The 17,159-nt window shown below is 46.5% G+C and overlaps 1 protein-coding gene across 1 annotated transcript in view; it reads right to left on the bottom strand.

The window, feature by feature from the left end:
• LOC138245650 (UDP-glucose 6-dehydrogenase-like) overlaps positions 1-17,159 on the bottom strand; it is a 111,418-nt gene that overhangs the window by 88,314 nt on the left and 5,945 nt on the right. Inside the window, exons 2-3 of the mRNA XM_069199397.1 lie at positions 962-1,194; positions 184-285 (exon numbers count right to left, since the gene is read on the bottom strand). Coding sequence (XP_069055498.1) covers positions 184-285; positions 962-1,123 — 264 coding nt within the window. The 5' untranslated portion in view covers positions 1,124-1,194. The remainder of the gene's footprint in view (positions 1-183; positions 286-961; positions 1,195-17,159) is intronic.

The following is a 17,159-nucleotide window of genomic DNA, read 5'->3' as shown; positions in this document are numbered from 1 at the left end:
GCCAGACGTGTTTTTTACCTTGCATTTTATGGTGTGTAGATTTCCCCATATTAAATCCATGTCGACAAGCAGAATGGAAACATCCGACCTTTCGTAGCTAATCATGCCTAACCTGAGATAGCTTGAGATTGTTGCCATTTTGGCCAGAGGTTCTGCACACGGGAGAAAGGCATGCCATCTTACCGAGATGAAGATAATATCTGCCCCACGAATAGCTTCATTGATATCTGTTGAAAAGAAGAGGTTCACACCCCGGCAGGACTCCACCACCTCCTGCAAACCAGGCTGAGGAAAAATGGAAATAAGAAGTATAAGCAGAGGAAATGGCAAATTGCCGGGTGGATTGTGTGCATGACTCTTGACACATGTGACAGTTGCGGTTTCCCAAAATGCACCAGAAGATGGTCTTCTAAACCAAAATTATCACACAGAATTAGCATGAACAGTCGAACACTATTATTGAAATAATAACATTCTAGGGTTATGGAAACTACAATAATCCTATCCTAGACCAGATGCCTTACCTTCTAAGTAATGCCCAAATTCAGGAACTGCACTTACATACGACCAATCAGGTCCAGGTTTCCGACGCATCTTCTTGTGCACCTAGATGACTTGCAAAGCAATACGGTGCCTTTAGTCAATGTGAGAATATCACACTGATCCACGCAGGCAACAGCTCTAGGGTTGGTACCTTAAATCTACTTCAACCCAGAAGAAGATCACAGAAAATTACCAACTTGAAAAAAAAGATTCAATTGATTAGATAGGTTTTAAAGATGATACTGATATGTTATAGGCAGGAAAATGTGCCATATTCTATAGACATACGTACTCAACAAAATAGATAGGTAGATAGATAGATGTATAACTCCCATGACTTATAATTCCTCCCCTAAAGAGGAGACGTTCCTTTGTGCAAATAGTTCAGTAGTCAGCACAATGAAAGAAAATAAATCACCTCAAAGATTGGCAGCTGGGGGGAATTCCATGCCTTGATGCGATCTTCATTGATGTCTACCACGGTGACAGTGACTTCAGGGCACATCTGGGCAATGACCGTGCAAGTGGGACCACCAACATACCCAGCACCAATGCAGCAGATGCGATTCACGGCCGCCATGTTCAGTATGGTAATGGGAGGTCGAAGCAAGGCAATGTGACAACACTAAACAACGCCTTCAGCTGCTCGGCCTGTAGGGAAACAGAGAGATTCATCATCATCATCGCCTTCTTTGGCGTCTTGAAACACGTTTCTCAGCAGCCTTCTCTTTCAGGCAGCAGATGAATTTCTCACATAGGAGTGAGTGCAAAACAAGCCACTACCCGCAGGACAATACCTTCCAATGCCTCAAAGAGATGAACAGAGAAACTCGAGATTACGATTCAATCAAGAATAGGAGCAGCACGTGTAAAAACAGCAGGGGGGCCGGCACCCATCCTCCATACTGCTACCATAAGGAAGCTCAACTTGGGGTGTTACCATACCTCCTTCAGGGGGCCATACCATACCTCTTCCACAATACACGTGACGCTGACTGAATGCAGTACCGCTGATGGGTATTCTCCTTCACTGTTTATTGATCTAGTTCACCTCTACTCGGGGGAGTATACTCTGGAGGGTATCCATACAGCTCATCCCACTTACAGTCCGACTGATTACAGGCTGTACATCTCTGACCCAGGGACTGACTACACTGCGCTTCTTACAAGTGTGAATACAAATTGTTCATGGAACGCCAGCTTTAACTAAACGGCCCATGATGATTCACCTAGCATCAGATACTGGTCGCCACCTCTTATTGGCTTGTTCTTCTAACATGTACAAGTACATATTTTACAAAATAGCTGGGATAAGTTCCTTACGTCTGGACAAAACCGGTGTTGGCTGCTTTACACTGTATCAACTATTCTTCCTTGGTCGATTCCACGTTTTATATCCATTGGGACACAAGAAAAAACAAGGACTTACCTGCGTAGCTGAAATCTGTTCTGTTCTTTTTGTACACCTGTCGAAATACTGGAAACCTGTTTTGGCACGTGCTGCACCTGTTCTGCCCTTCAGACTGGTGTCCTTGTTCATATGGGTGAGTCGAGCTAGAGGGACTGAGGAGACACCTGCAAGCAGCAGGTCGCCCCTGGGCTCCAGCACCACTCATCAGGCTGTTACCAGGCTTTCTAATTTTCTTTCGCTTTTACTGAGAGAATAGTGGGCGTGATATCAAACTGTTTCACAGCTGCTTTTTAATATTTGAGATTAAGTCAATAGTCAAACTGGACTCCAATGATATACTTCACGTGGTGCAAGTCTTGAAAGTCTTCGATCATGGTTGTTAATTTATTTTGTTAATTTATCAAACGATCAGGGTTAGCAAAGTGGCATCATTAGCTTTTGAACCCTTGTCCCTCCTATAGCCGCTCACCAGCCTCCTCTTTCCTTCTGGAGATTTAGGCAGAGAGGAAGCGGAGGAAATGCACTGGCAGAACGTGCAATTAAACAGGGCCAGAAAAAGTATGTATTTTATGAAAAAACAGATGAGATTGACGAAATGCAATGGTGCAGATTAGGAAAGGTCCATGTACATAACGTTTTTGGCAAATAAAAACAGATTAAGATTGTACGTCATTGAAAGATCCAATTGTCTGTTGTAGAGATGGGCTACTGTGGGACGCCAAGAGCTAATATCAGTGGGTATATGTGATTTTATGTCAAGAACGGAGGCTCCTATTATGCTTCTCTTACTTGCTTTAATTTTAACAGCAGCAGTCAAGAAAACTACAACTCCCAAAAGGCTTACAACAAAGGCCAATGGGAGAGAAAAACGTAATAACAAATACACCAATCAGAAACCATGGAAGGTATGCATACACCAAGCTTGACTGCGACCAGTCCTCTTTTTTGCTGCTCGCAGTCAAGATAAGTCACGTTCTTTTTAGCTTATTTATATTTGTATTTACGGTGCATGTATTATGTTTGTTTGACAACATTTCGGTATTTGTATTGCTTATAAGTATACCGGCGCGTCATTATCGCTTTACCGGCAGCGCTCGCTGTTTTATTCGGGTCTCGGGACCCGTTTTTGGTTTAGCGCGCTCACGCGCGGCTGAGGCAGCTTCTCCGCCTCTAACGGACGCGCTTTACTCAACACGCGTCCGTTGAACGGTAAACTCAATTGAGGCTCAGCGCTTACCTCCGGACGGCTGTCTTTCTCTCCCTTGATGTGCCGGCTCAGCGTTTTTTTCCTCTCCGGACATCGCATAAAGAGGTGAAGAGTTTCCGGTTTCCTCCCCTCGCTGTTGGTTGCCGGGCCACGCCTCTTAGGGCGTGTTTATTTTCTCCTTCAGCCTTGTGTATATTTTTAACCCCTTCCAGCCAGGTTTTTTCTTTTCCTTTGTTCCCTATTACCCTATATCATGGAAGGGCAAGACCCTTTTTCTGAATTGACTAATAATAATGAAATTGGAGCCTTTATTAACGAGGCTGTGACCAAGGCTGTGTCAGCCACTATGAACAAAATGTCAAAGAACATTGAAAGTTCAGTTCAAAATATGGTTCTCAAATCCTTTTTGGCCCAATCTGCGGGGAATAGCAGAAAGAGAAAAAACAAGGATTTGTCAATACAAAAAGATGGCGCTATGATTGGTGAAGTTTCTTCACCCTCGAATGAGGATGAAATGCCTCCCAGGCCTCCTGCTCAGGAGGGGAATGCTAATAACGTTTCTGGTAAACGTAAGTCCAAAGTAAAAAATACTCTTTCAGCGCCAAAACAAGTTATAATTACACATATTTCGGATACCGATGATGATATCGGTGACATGGATGATGATGACGATGATTCTGATGTATGGGGCTCGCTCTCGCAAGTTTCTCCCCCGAAAAAGCCTAAATTAGAAACTTCTAACCCCTTTTCCGCAAAAATCATTTTAGATTCAGAGGGCAATCCCATGTTCGATCCATCCTACCTCCACCACCCTAACTCCACGGAGTGGTCTCCTGCGGGTCATGTGGGTCAATATATAGCTTCCAGGTTAAGGCTTCCCCTGGACAAGCAAACAAGAGCTAAGTTAAGGTCATAATGCCCCAGACCCTCTCTCTCCTCCAACATCACTACTACCCCAGTGATTGATGAATCACTTTTGACTTTCTTTTCTAAATTTGGCAAGGACCCCCGGAAAGGGGTAGATAAGGCCTGGTTGAATTGCCAGGATAAGCTCCTTGATCTGGTGGGTCCTCTAGCTCGTATTTTGGATCTGGCAGAATCAGCCAAATCAGACAATGTGGACATCGATCCTTCAGAACTCTCCCTCTGGACTCAGAGAGCATTCTGTTTGTTGGGCAACGCTAATGCTGCCATTACCCACGAAAGAAGGAAGGGATTGTTACTTAAATTAGATCCTAAATTGTCTAATCTAGCGTCCATGGATCCTGGCATGAAAGCTGAGGGTCGTCTCTTTGGTGACTCGTTTATTAAGGACTTGGGAAAGTTTGTTGCAACTTTTTCCTCTATCGACAAGGCCCAGCAGAACATCAAAAAAGTGTTTAATCAACGGGTTTTTGCCAGGGCCGGTACAGGCAGGAGCCTCTCTACCGGCCGTTTCACTCATCCACAAGGATTCAGAGGCTCCTCATTCTCATATTCGAACTATGGATATCAATCCTACAAGCCCCAGTTCTACCCTCAGAGAGGCAGAGGATACAGGGGCCGTGGACAACGTGGTTTCAGATCCAACAAGACCCAAGGTAAGCCTTACCTCTGGCCCTCCTCCAATAGGGGGCAGACTCAATTTTTTCATTAAAAAATGGCGCTCTTTAACCACCGATCCATGGGTTCTGAATACTATTCAGGGATACCAAATAGAGTTTTATTCACAGCCTCACCAAGTTTATTTTCCCCCTCCACCAGTTTTCTCGATGGAAATTTCTCTTCTTATTTCAGAAGAGGTAAAGTCTCTCCTTTCCAAAAACGCCATTCAAATCTCTTCTCCAGATCCCTCAGGTTTCCTCAGTTCATTATTCCTGGTTCAAAAGAAAAACAAAAAGTTCAGGCCAGTCATAAACTTAAAGTATTTCAACCAGTTTGTCGTTTACCGACATTTCAAAATGGAAACAATTCTTCATTTACAGGATATTCTCCTCCCGTTGGACTTTATGGTACGATTAGATCTTCAGGATGCGTACCTTTCGGTTCCCATTCACTGGGATCACTGCAAGTACCTTCAGTTTCAGTGGCTCGGTCTAACGTACCAGTTTTCTTCCCTTCCGTTTGGTCTCTCGTCAGCACCCTGGTGCTTCACAAAACTGATGAAACCAATAACGGCGCATCTCAGATCTTTGGGCATCAGGTTACTGATTTATCTAGACGATATCCTTATTTTACATCAGAATCGCGAGACTCTTCTTTCCCATCTACAGTTGACTTGTTCTCTTCTCTCCCAACTGGGGTTTCTAGTCAACGAAGAGAAATCAAGCATGGTTCCTTCTCAAAGAATCCAGTTTTTGGGGTTCGAAATAGATTCTTCTTCCTCCACCCTTCATCTTCCCCTTCAAAAAGTGAACTCCATCAAATCGGAGATTCTGAGAACGCTCCGGAAAACTCAGATCTCTCTAAGATCCCTTGCCAGGATTGTAGGCCTCCTGTCCTCTTCAATTCAAGCCATATTTACCGGCCCTTTACATTATCGGGCTCTTCAAAGATTAAAAATCCGTCATCTCAGAAAAGGTCTAGCCTATTCAGACATGGTCTTTCTGGATCAAGAATCCCGTCTAGAACTCCAATGGTGGATAGACCATTTAGATGCCTGGAATGGCAGAACTATCTTTCCATCAGCCCCAGATCTTGTGTTAGAGTCCGATGCAAGCCTGACGGGCTGGGGCGCCTGCTGTGGACCAATCTCGACTGGCAGTACATGGTCGTTAAGGGAGTCCAGATTGCACATCAGCTATTTAGAGATGCTTGCAGGCTCCTTTGCAATAAAGAGTCTAGCAAAAAGGCAGCGTTCAGTGTACCATCCTCCTCCGCATGGCCAATGTTTCGGCTGTCCGATACATAAATCATCTAGGAGGGACCAGATCAAAGCCGTTAGCAGACCTGGCAAAAAGCCTGTGGGAATATTGTTTGAGCAACGAAATATCGCTCACAGCGGAATATCTCCCCGGTTCCCTCAATCAGACGGCGGACTGGCATTCTCGCTTCCTCAGGGACTACAGCGATTGGAAACTTCACCCCTCAGCATTTCAATCTATCCTTCACAAGTGGGGCCCCTTCAGTATAGACCTCTTTGCCTCCTGCCTCAACGCCCAACTCTCTCTCTTTTTCAGTTGGCGTCCAGATCCTTCAGCTTTGGCTTCCGATGCGTTCCTTCAGGATTGGTCCCAATCAACCAACTACGCTTTTCCTCCTTTTATTATGTTCACCAGAGTGCTGGCCCAAGTCAGGCGTCAGGAAGCGACTCTGGTCCTCGTGGTACCTTTTTGGCAATCTCAAATTTGGTTCCCCCCTCTTCTGGAACTGGCAATCGATTTTCCCGTCCTTCTCCCCTCTTTTCCTTTCCTTTTGCTAGATCCCTTTGGGAATCCCCATCCGTTGATACTCAACAAGACACTCACCCTTTCTGGATGGAAGGTTTCAGGAATGCCTCATCTACCATCCCAATTTCAGAAGAGGCTACTGACTTCATCAATAAGGCCTGGGCCCCCGGCACCAGGAAAGCATATTCTTCTGCCTGGTCTCTTTGGTCTAGCTGGTGTATGGGAAGGGACCTCAATCCCATTTCAGCAGATTTAAATTATGTAATCAACTTTCTGGCGGCGCAAGCTAGTGCAGGTAAGTCTTACAGGACAATTAATTTATATAGCTCTGCTATTTCCATGCATCACGTCCATGTCAACGGGAAACCGGTAGGTGAACACCCTCTACTTTGTCGGCTGTTGAAGGGAGTAAGATTTTCAATTCCCCCATTACCTAAATATTCAAAGTTATGGGATGTCAATTTGGTTCTGAACTTGTTCTTGTGTTGGCAGGACAATGCTGACTTGTCTTTGAAAATGCTTTCAGCAAAACTTACTATGTTACTTTGTTTAGTTTCTATTAAGCGATTATCTGATGTTAGAGCACTTGATGTTACTTCCCGACAGTTTGCCCCCACAGGGGTACTATTTTCCATTAACAAACGTACAAAAACCAACTTACGTACAGTCTTTTATCCATATTTTCCAGATCAACCTAAACTCTGTGTGGGACAATGTCTCAAATGTTACGAAGAACGTACAGCTGATCTCAGAAAGTCCTCTGTTTCCCAACTCTAAATTTCCTTCCAAAAACCACACAATCCCGTATCTGCTGCAACTCTTGCCAGATGGGTTTGTTGGGTGATGTCCCTTGCGGGTATTGATACCTCCATATTTGGAGCTCATTCAGTTAGAGGTGCTATGGCTTCCAAGGCCTTCTGGGTTGGATCCAGGTTAGAGGACATTCTGAGATCTGCTGATTGGTCCAATGATAACGTGTTTAGGACATTCTATTGTAAACCAGTTCATACTGCTACATCAATAGTGATTAATATGCTTTAAATAGCATAATAGGAGCCTCCGTTCTTGACATAAAATGAAGATCTTCCTAGTAGTTTATGACGGAAAGTCTTAATTTTATTAAAGACACGGATGCGAGTATTATCCCGCCTCAACAAGGAGATATTTCTGATTTATCTTGTTTCTTCCCTCCCTTGCAGCTACCTCCACTCCAGCTCAAACTTCTACATGATCAGAAGATGGTTTTGCCAAACACCAACATATCGGCTGGTCGGTCGGATTCCTTCCGAAGCGCTCCTTCTTCTCCCCACAGGATACCTGCTTCGCTACGGTTTTGTCTAGTATTGATCCAGGACTTTTGTTCTCCGACTTTAGCAATTGCTATAATCTTTGCCATTTTTCCACTGTTTTCTCGTAACTCCTAGCCTTCTCGCATCAAGAAAGAGGGCTGGTCACAGTCAAGCTTGGTGTATGCATACCTTCCATGGTTTCTGATTGGTGTATTTGTTATTACGTTTTTCTCTCCCATTGGCTTTTATGTTGTAAGCCTTTTGGGAGTTGTAGTTTTCTTGACTGCTGCTGTTAAAATTAAAGCAAGTAAGAGAAGCATAATACTCGCCTCCGTGTCTTTAATAAAATTAAGACTTTCCGTCATAAACTACTAGGAAAATCTACATTTGTGGCTAGAAAGATTTCAAGGGTACCTTAGAATGTTGCCAGATGTATCAGTCTCAGAAATAGATGGATTTCAGGTGTTTGAAATATGTGAAAATTATACTTAATGCAATGTCATTTTAGGTCTTTGGAGCAAGACATAAAAAGGAGAGTGTTAGGGTGAGGACCTTGTTACAATAAAATGATTTTAAATGGAGATTGTCACTACTATAATGGAATCACCGTCCGCCTGAGAACATTAATTTAGTTTTTAGTTATTGGGTGAGTTAGGTTTTACAGAGCTGAACTTGGTGCGGGTGGATCTAAGAGTGACAGGGGGTTATATCAGAATCTATTTGAATTCAGAGTGCGCATGGGTTATGTGGCCAGATTTTCTTGTGCCATTTACTAATATTGCAGCTGCATGGACACTAGCTTTTAACAGTGCAACTCGTATAGCAGAGAGGATGGGCCAAGCTGAATCCCTTAAATCATCAGTGCTGGTCTGGTTAGTTTCAATCAATCACTGCATTTCTAAAGTGAGCTACATGCCGGTGAGGGTCTCAAGGCGCTGGGGGGGGTGGGGGTGGTGCAACTGATTGAAGAGCCAGGTCTTGAGAAGTCTTCTGAAGCCCAGCAGGTCCTGAGTCTGTCGTAGGTTGGTAGGGAGAGTGTTCCAGGTCTTGGCGGCGAGGTAGGAGAAGGATCTGCCGCCGGTGGTGGTTTTCCGGATACGGGGAATTGTGGCGAGGGCGAGGTTGGCTGAGCGGAGGCTTCGGGTGGGGGTGTGGAAGCTGAGTCGGTTGTTGAGGTATGTAGGTCTGGTGTTGTGTAGTGCTTTGTGTGCGTGGGTGAGGAGTTTGAAGGTGATCCTCTTGTCGACGGGGAGCCAGTGCAGGCCTCTTAGGTGGGGTGTCATGTGGCTGCGTCGGGGGACGTCGAGGATTAGTCGTGCCGAGGCGTTCTGGATTCTTTGTAGTCGTCTCAGGAGCTTGGTTGTTGTTCCTGAGTAGAGGGCGTTCCCGTAGTCGAGTCTGCTGGTGATGAGGGTCTGGGTGACGGTTTTCCTCGTGTCAGGGGGAATCCATTTGTAGATCCTGCGGAGCATCCGCAGGGTGTTGAAGCAGGATGCGGAGACGGCGTTGACTTGCCTGGTCATGGAGAGGGTGGAGTCGAGGATGACCCCCAGGTAGCTAGCGTGGTCTGTGGGTTCCGGGGCTGTGCCTAGCGATGTGGGCCACCAAGAGTCGTCCCAGGCTGATGGGGTGGGTCCGAGAATGAGGACCTCCGTTTTGTCTCAGTTCAGCTTCAGTCTGCTGTCCTTCATCCAGTCGGCTACGGCCTTTATTCCTCTGTGGAGGTTGGCTTTGGCGGTGTGTTGGTCTTCGGTGAGGGATATGATCAGTTGGGTGTCGTCGGCGTAGGAGATGATGTTGAGGTTATGTTGTCGTGCGACTTGGGCGAGCGGTGCCATGTAGATATTGAACAGCGTCGGGCTGAGCGAGGATCCCTGTGGGACGCTGCAGATGATCTTGGTGGTTTTTGAGCGGAAGGGTGGGAGGCAGACGCTCTGGGTTCTGCCGGAGAGGAAGGATGTGGTCCAGGCCAGGGCCTTCTCTTGAATTCCGGCATCATGGAGGTGTGCTGATAGGGTGCGGTGGCATACTGTGTCAAAGGCTGCTGATAGGTCCAGGAGGATGAGGGCGGCTGTTTCTCCTTTGTCCATCAGGATCCTGATGTCGTCAGTGGCGGCGATGAGGGCAGTCTCGGTGCTGTGGTTAATGCGAAAGCCGGATTGGGAAGGGTCCAGTATATTGTTATCTTCGTGGTAGCGGGTTAGCTGTTTGTTGACAATCTTTTCTGTCACTTTTGCCGGGAACAGGAGCAGGGAGATGGGCCGGAAGTTCTTGAGGTCTTTGGGGGTCCGCCTTGGGCTTCTTCAGAAGGGCGTTGATCTCTGCGTGCTTCCAGCTTTCCGGGAAGGTTGCTGTCTCGAAGGAACTGTTGATTGTTTTCCGGAGGTGGGGCGCGATGTTTGTGCTGGCTTTGTTGAAGACATGGTGAGGGCAGGGGTCGGATGGGGATCCAGAGTGGATGGAGTTCATGGTTTTGATGGTGTCTTCGTTGCTGACGTAGGACCAGGCGGTCAGGCGGCTGTTGCGGGTGGTGGTCGCAGGGGTGGTGGTCTCGGTGGTGGGTGCGGGGGTGTCTGAGTTGAAGCTGTTGTGGATGTCGGTGATCTTTCGGTGAAAGAAGGTGGCCAGGGAGTCGCACAGGTCTTGTGATAGTGGGATGTCATTGGTGTTGGAGCTGGGGTTGGAGAGTTCTTTCACGATGCTGAAGAGCTCTTTGGTGTTGTGTGCGTTGTTGTCTAAGCGGTCCTTGAAGGCAGTCCTGATGAGTTGGTGGTGTCTGCGGGTGGCGCTCTTGTGGGCTGTGTGGTTTTTGGTCGTGGAGCCATTTCTTCTCCAGTGTCCTACAGGTGCGCTTGGAGATCCAGAGGTCTTCGGTGAACCAGGCGGTTTTTTTGTTGGTGTGGTTGGTTGTGGGGGTCTTGAGAGGGGCGAGGGTGTCGTCGCAGTCGTTAATCCACTGTTGGAGGTTAGTCGCGGTGGTGTCTGGGTCGGTGGGATCAGCGGGTGGTCTCAGGGCGAGGGTGGTAGTCAGTTGGTCTTTGGTGACCTTGCCCCAGCAGTGGCGTGGTAGCTGTTGGGTGCGGTAGTGTGTGGTGGGTTTCCTGAAGGTGAAGTGGACGCATCTGTGGTCTGTCCAGTGGGGTTCGGTTGTGTGGCTGAAGGACACATGGGGGCTTGTGGAGAAGATGGGATCCAGCGTGTTTCCAGTGGCGTGGGTGGGTGTTGTCACGAGCTGTTTTGAGTCCGAGGTTGGCGATCAGGGCGGTGGAGTTGGCGTTGTTGTTGTTCTCGAGGTGGAAGTTCAGGTCCCCCAGGAGGATGTGGTCTGTGGAGGCAAGGGCGTGGGTGCTGACGAGGTTGGCGATGGTGTCGCTGAACTGTGGAAGTGGTCCAGGTGGTCCGTAGACGAGTGTTTCTCTGAGGGTGGTGTTGGGGTTGGTGTGGATCTAGAAGTGCATGTGCTCGGCGGTGGTGAGGGTGTCGTCGGTATTGGTTGAGACTTGGAGGGTGTCCTTGTGGATGATGGCGATTCCCCCTCCCACTCCGTTGGTGCGGTCTCTGCAGGAGATCTTGTAGCCCTGTGGGGCGGCTATGGTGATGTCTTGTGCTGAGGTGGCGTTCAGCCAGGTCTCCGTCAGGAAGGCGACATCGGGGTGGTTGTGTCTAGGAGGTCCCAGAGTTCGATGGCGTGCTTACGAGCGGAGCGGGTGTTAAGGAGGATGCAGTGGAGGTGGTTGGGTTCTCGGGTTGGTGGTTTGGTGGGCTGGATGCTGGTGAATCTGCAGTTCCGGCAGGCGAAGGGCCCTTGGGTGCGCTTTGAGGTGGCCCGGTAGCAGGGGTGGTCTCGTCCATTGTTGAGTACATGGAGGGTGCTGGCGTTGTAGTGCAGTCTGGCGTTGCGGGGGATGTTCTTCCATAGAAATTAGTTCCTGGGGTGATTCAATGAGACTTAATTGTTGTGTACTTTTGTCAGTGCTTTTATAAGGCCTCTACTAGGTTTTTTTTTTTCTTATCTTCTCAGAGTATAAACTAGCTTTTGTGAGGTGAGTAAACCATATTTTGCAGTATTATTTTCAGAATTAGTGCCAATTAGCAGACATTTGATTTTGTTTTCGATCAGTTTTACTTTCTGTCTGCTCATTCAGTTTGTATTTTGGACAGTCAATCTTTTAGGTGGTTGATTGATTTACTATCGTTATTTCTTATGTAAACCTGTGTGTCATCCACATATTTGTAGGAGAGGCCATAAGTATCTAAGAATTCCACAAGGGATTCCTGATATTAGATAAATAGAATAGGGCCAGCACTGACCCTTTTTTTCAAGTTGTGTATAGCAGTCCTTTATTTCCACATCTGGCCTTCATGTACATAAGATTAAAACCAATGAAGGACTGTCACATCAGTACCAAAACAAAATGAAAGGTTGCTCAACAAAGTGGAAAATGGAATGTCCCCTGTATGACTGGGGACAGACATCCCTGCTGTGATTCACGAAAGTAGCAAGTCTCTGGTTATTTTTGTTGTTTTAGTCTTACACTACGATCATGCCTGTATGCAAAGGGTCATTGTAAACTGGGCTGCAACTCAGTGTTGGGCTGTATACTCAGGAGGGGCACGCCATGTGCACCCTCCTTTTATGGATGATTACTACCATCAGCTTATGGGACTGTGGAGGACTGTCATAGAATTATTGCTGTGTTAGGTAAGGCCTTTGTACCTGTTACCTGCACAGGGAGAGTTGCCTATTGGCCACTTCTGCTTAAATTAGCCTGTCAGTCTTTTGCAACCGGATTACCCCCTCCCTCCAGCTGTGCCTGGAATTTGCATATATATTTGTTTGCTGTATTTATGTGGCAGAATGAACATGGGTTGTGTGTACAATAGCGGACACTGAGCCCATTTTGAATTGCTCATGTTTGGGTGGTGTAGAAAATAAAGGTAGCCTGCTATGGAGGTGGTATGTAATAATGGACTCCTCTGAGGCATTACAGTAGAGCAGACTCCAGTGTGCTGGAGGGCATGGCATGGCGGTCAGTTTTGATGTGCTGGAATAGTCATTGCCCATGTCTTGCTCCTTGTTTCTCACTGGAGTTAGATACTTTCGGTTGTTAGCTAGTAAAGTATGAAGGCTTCTCCCTTCCTTGTTCCCTGTTCTGGGTTTCTCTAACTGGAGACGACACCTTCCTGTTGACACTTGGAAAACAAAACCTGTGACTTTGCATATCTATGCTGATTAAGTAAGATGGAAGAGCCGCCTAAATCCACCACTCTCCTTGTGGAATCCACAAACATGGTCTCGAAATGCATTACAAGTATGAGACTGACACCCCAAGAAATTGTCACTGATGGTGGTCTGGCAATATCCCTCTAGAGTGTTGGAGAAACTTCTGCGATCTATATCCGATCTCCTGGACAGCCAGCTTCGCATCCGGATTAGGGCACCGAAGATGGAGTCAAAAAAATGCAGAGATCCTTCTTTAAGGAGAGGAGCCTTCGCTTATTACAGAGAAGGAAGTGCTGGAGGTCGTTCTGCAGAAAAAGCCTGCCTAAGGGGAGCCCGGCCAGGGTCGGGCTGGCCCACAGGGCAGTGCCCAACAGGTTGGTCTGCCAGGTCATGGTATGGGCTATTTTTTTAGCTGTTAGTGGGTCTGTTTTATGGTCTGATGGGAAAGTTGTATCTGTCTATTTCTCTGATACTAAAACAAACATTGCCTGCAGCAAGCTTCAATCCATGCAGTCGTCAATACTTGCAAAACACATGTACAGCATGTCTTTGAAAATTGCCCTAATTTGCAAACATGGGCCACTTTTATTTTGCTTCTCTGGCCTATTTTCTATCTCATCTGACCCTGAGCACAGCTTAGCTGTCAAGAATAGGAGTTATCCAGAGGGAAGGGTGCAGCCAAGTTCATCATAGTGACATCTGCACTGAAACATCCACAGGGAGATGGGTGATGCAAGGACTTGTAATGCGCCTCTGCACACTGAGTGCATGTCCTCAGCTATTCCGAACTGGGACTCAAGATTGTCTTGGCCCTTTTCCCTAGAGTGGGAGAGTTGGTCAGGATTGCCCATCTAGAATGAAGCTAATATAAACTACAAGCAGAGATCTTTGTTGCTTTGGGATCATCCCATAAATTACGTGTCGTCTGCAGGCTTCTAAAGAATGACAAGCTTGATAACCTAAAACCACAACCACAATACCTCTCCATTGCGAAGACTGTATATGGCTCTATGGGGTGTGCCTCTGTGACCTTTGCTCTTATATTAGGACTGTGACCAGGGGACCTTAGAATGCAGGCTCCTGGGGCAACTCTGATTCCCCACCAGACTTCAGCCTCACTTGCTGGTAAAGCTTCCTCCTGCGAGGGGCATCTTCTCTTGTTCAAGGGTAGTATATTCCGGCCTGTGCCAGGTGTTACCGGTACCAGAACCATTCCTGGCCTGATTTTGACTGTTCTACATGACTGCAGAGGCAGCTTTTAGAAGGAGGAGCCAAGTGGGTAAAGATAACTTCATTGAGATGGCCTCAAATGCAGTGCACCCGTTCCAACTGAAGTACCACACCCAGCCATCACCTGATACGTGGTCCAATGGGGACCTGTGCTACACGGAAACTTTATGCAGACCCATCCTGAACTGTAACTGCCCTCCCCTGTACCAATTACGGCTCATTGGCACTGAGAACTCAAGGTCTGATACACTTCGTCACAGCAGTTTGCAGAAGATGTATCCCTCGAATCACTCTGAGGAATTGTGTGTTGACCCATATAGTAAACTGTCAGATAAAGCATGTTTCTTTGTGTGATTTTATTTTGTGAGTAGAAGAAAGTACTTTTTCTTGTAAAAGATAATGCACGGACTGGACAGTCGATGTATTTATGGTTATTCCATGAGTTACTGAGTTCTGAGTCTCTAACCCTTTCCCAACTTCTGAGTAAGCCTTAGACTGCTTACCTCGGTACCCTGACAGTCAAATGCTACAGGGTGCACTTGACACTCCGTTTTTGGATCGCTAAGTAGGCCAACTCAGGACATTAGAGGTAAAATGGACCCCATTACCACACGTTGGGCCCAGAAGCCGTTTGCCCTGGGACGCATTGACAGCTTCAACAAGCAGTGTCAAGGTCAACAATATCGAAAACTGTTAAGTAAATCAAGATTAATAAAATGGTTTCATGGTTGTCAACATTTTAAAAGGAATGGTCAGTGGTGTTGACTGGCTGTTTCTGCACTGTACTCCGAGAAAATATCTCATTGGTAGTTGTTTAGAAGACGGCTGACAGATTGATCGATTCGGTTGTTTAGCTACAACACTTACCCTATGTTTTTGCTACAAAATCAAAACCAATTGTGGGGGCATAATTTTTGTTGCAGTCAGATTACTTGTTACTTTAGGGAAGTGGAAGGGTGCTTTGGTGAACAGAGGCTTTTATTATGTTATATCATGGAAGTAAGGAGTAATTTGCTGAGTTAGCTATATTATGGAGGTGGACCCAGTTAACATTTCAGACTGGTGTGTAAAGGTTACAAGCGGGTGGGGTGCATATAAAGTGTTCTTTGAGACTTATGGATAGTCCACCTCTGTCTGTTTCCTGTTTCTTTCTCCTGTGAAATGATCATGCCCGTGAGTAGATGAGCTCAGCGTGCACACCATATATCTGGTGAGAAAGGAATGCAAGACTCGTGTCCAGTTATCATGCCTGCAATGCACAGTGCAATGTTGTTTCAGAGCAACAGTTCAGTAAAATGCACTGTAGTTTGTTAGGCTGCCGGTCTTTACAAGTTAATTGGTCTCCACTGAGTTGTATGTGATAGATCGCGCATATAGGCGCCTCTAGAGGTAGATGTTGTGTTTTATGCATTTCTCAGATTGTCAATAGATGATTGTAATATACGGGTGGGTTTCTACGGCTGCCCTGTTGTAGTGAGTCAGGCTGCTTCGGGCACCAGCCTGGGCGTCCCTCAGCCTGTCTTCAGGCCAGACAGCACCCTTGACCCGGGCACTACCTGGCACAGCAACGTTAGGCGCCACCCAGCCCGCCGAGCAGTTATTGCGCCACGTCAGACACGGAACAATTTAGAAGTTTAGAGATGGGTGCAAACAAAAAAAGAAAGAAACTGAAGTAAAACCCAACCAAGAGAAGGCAAGAGGTACAAAATTCCGGAGTTTAAATTTAGAGAAACAAAATCTTGCTTTTGCTGTGGGATTGAGCAGCACAAGCATTTGCAATATCTGACGGAATGTATGTGTTACCGTGCAGCGTTGAGACGAACAAATCGAAAAGGTCACTGTTAGTCATTACGACGATAAAATACCGAAAATGGATCTTCTGTATGATCAAGAACTCCAACAAACAAACGAAAGAGTGTGTGCTGTGTACAGTAGATGGAAGGGGAAATTTCAGTTCTTTTCTCCTCGACTAAGCCTCGATTTTAAAATCGTGGGGAGAAGTGGGCCAAACACAAACTAAGCGATCCCATTTGCTCTTATCCCGAAATGGCTCTTGTGGAGAGTTTGAACAGCGCAGTCTGAGGGCCTCATACATGCCCCCGATAACAAGGCAGGTCTGTGAGCAGGAAAAGACGTCAACGGCCCCTTCAGTGTCGTGGAATAGGGGGGGCCGGCTCACTCACAAGGGGAAAGCGACGGGACTCGGCTCCACTCTAGCCAAGAGAGAGCGCTCTGTCCTGTTCTGCTGCTCTCTCCTGGGAGCTCTGTGCATGTGAAGAACCTTGTGAGGAGAGAGGGGCACGTGGCAGACAATATAGGGGACTGGGACACATGATGCAGTCAGTGCCTTCATAAAGGGAATCCAGAGACTACTTAAGTGGGCTCTGGCCCAGCGCCCCAGACCTTTCAGGGGGGTGGGGCCTTATACAGCCAAACTGGTTCTGCAGAGTCTTGCCCTGATGGCCTTGAATGTTTTTTAAATAGATTGTTTTAAATACTATTTTCCTTTCATTTATTTTTAATGTGGGTGAAGAGTCTATTACAGACATTTTGCAGAGAAATGCTGTGTTTATGTTTCATGCAACATCCATTAAAAAAGGTTTGTTTAGATCAAAAAAGGTCTTCATATATGAGAAATGGGTTTCACATAGATTATTTGCAGTGAAGTTGGAGGCTGCTGCTGCTGTATTACAATATATAATACCTGATTATTAGATGTAAACACATTTCAAATTTGGATGAGTGTGCGTGAGCACTGTCAGTGAGCTGGCCAGAGAGGGCACGAAAGAGCTGAAATTGGATCATAAATGCAAAACTGTTCCAAATACGGGCCCCCAAAATACTTTGGCCCAGGGCCACCAAAATCCTTAAGATGTCCCTGGGGGAA

Source organism: Pleurodeles waltl, chromosome 7 (assembly GCF_031143425.1).
Source record: "Pleurodeles waltl isolate 20211129_DDA chromosome 7, aPleWal1.hap1.20221129, whole genome shotgun sequence".
Lineage (NCBI taxonomy): Eukaryota > Metazoa > Chordata > Amphibia > Caudata > Salamandridae > Pleurodeles > Pleurodeles waltl.
Note: the sequence above shows the minus strand (reverse complement) of the source record. Positions and strands in the feature narration are given on the sequence as shown.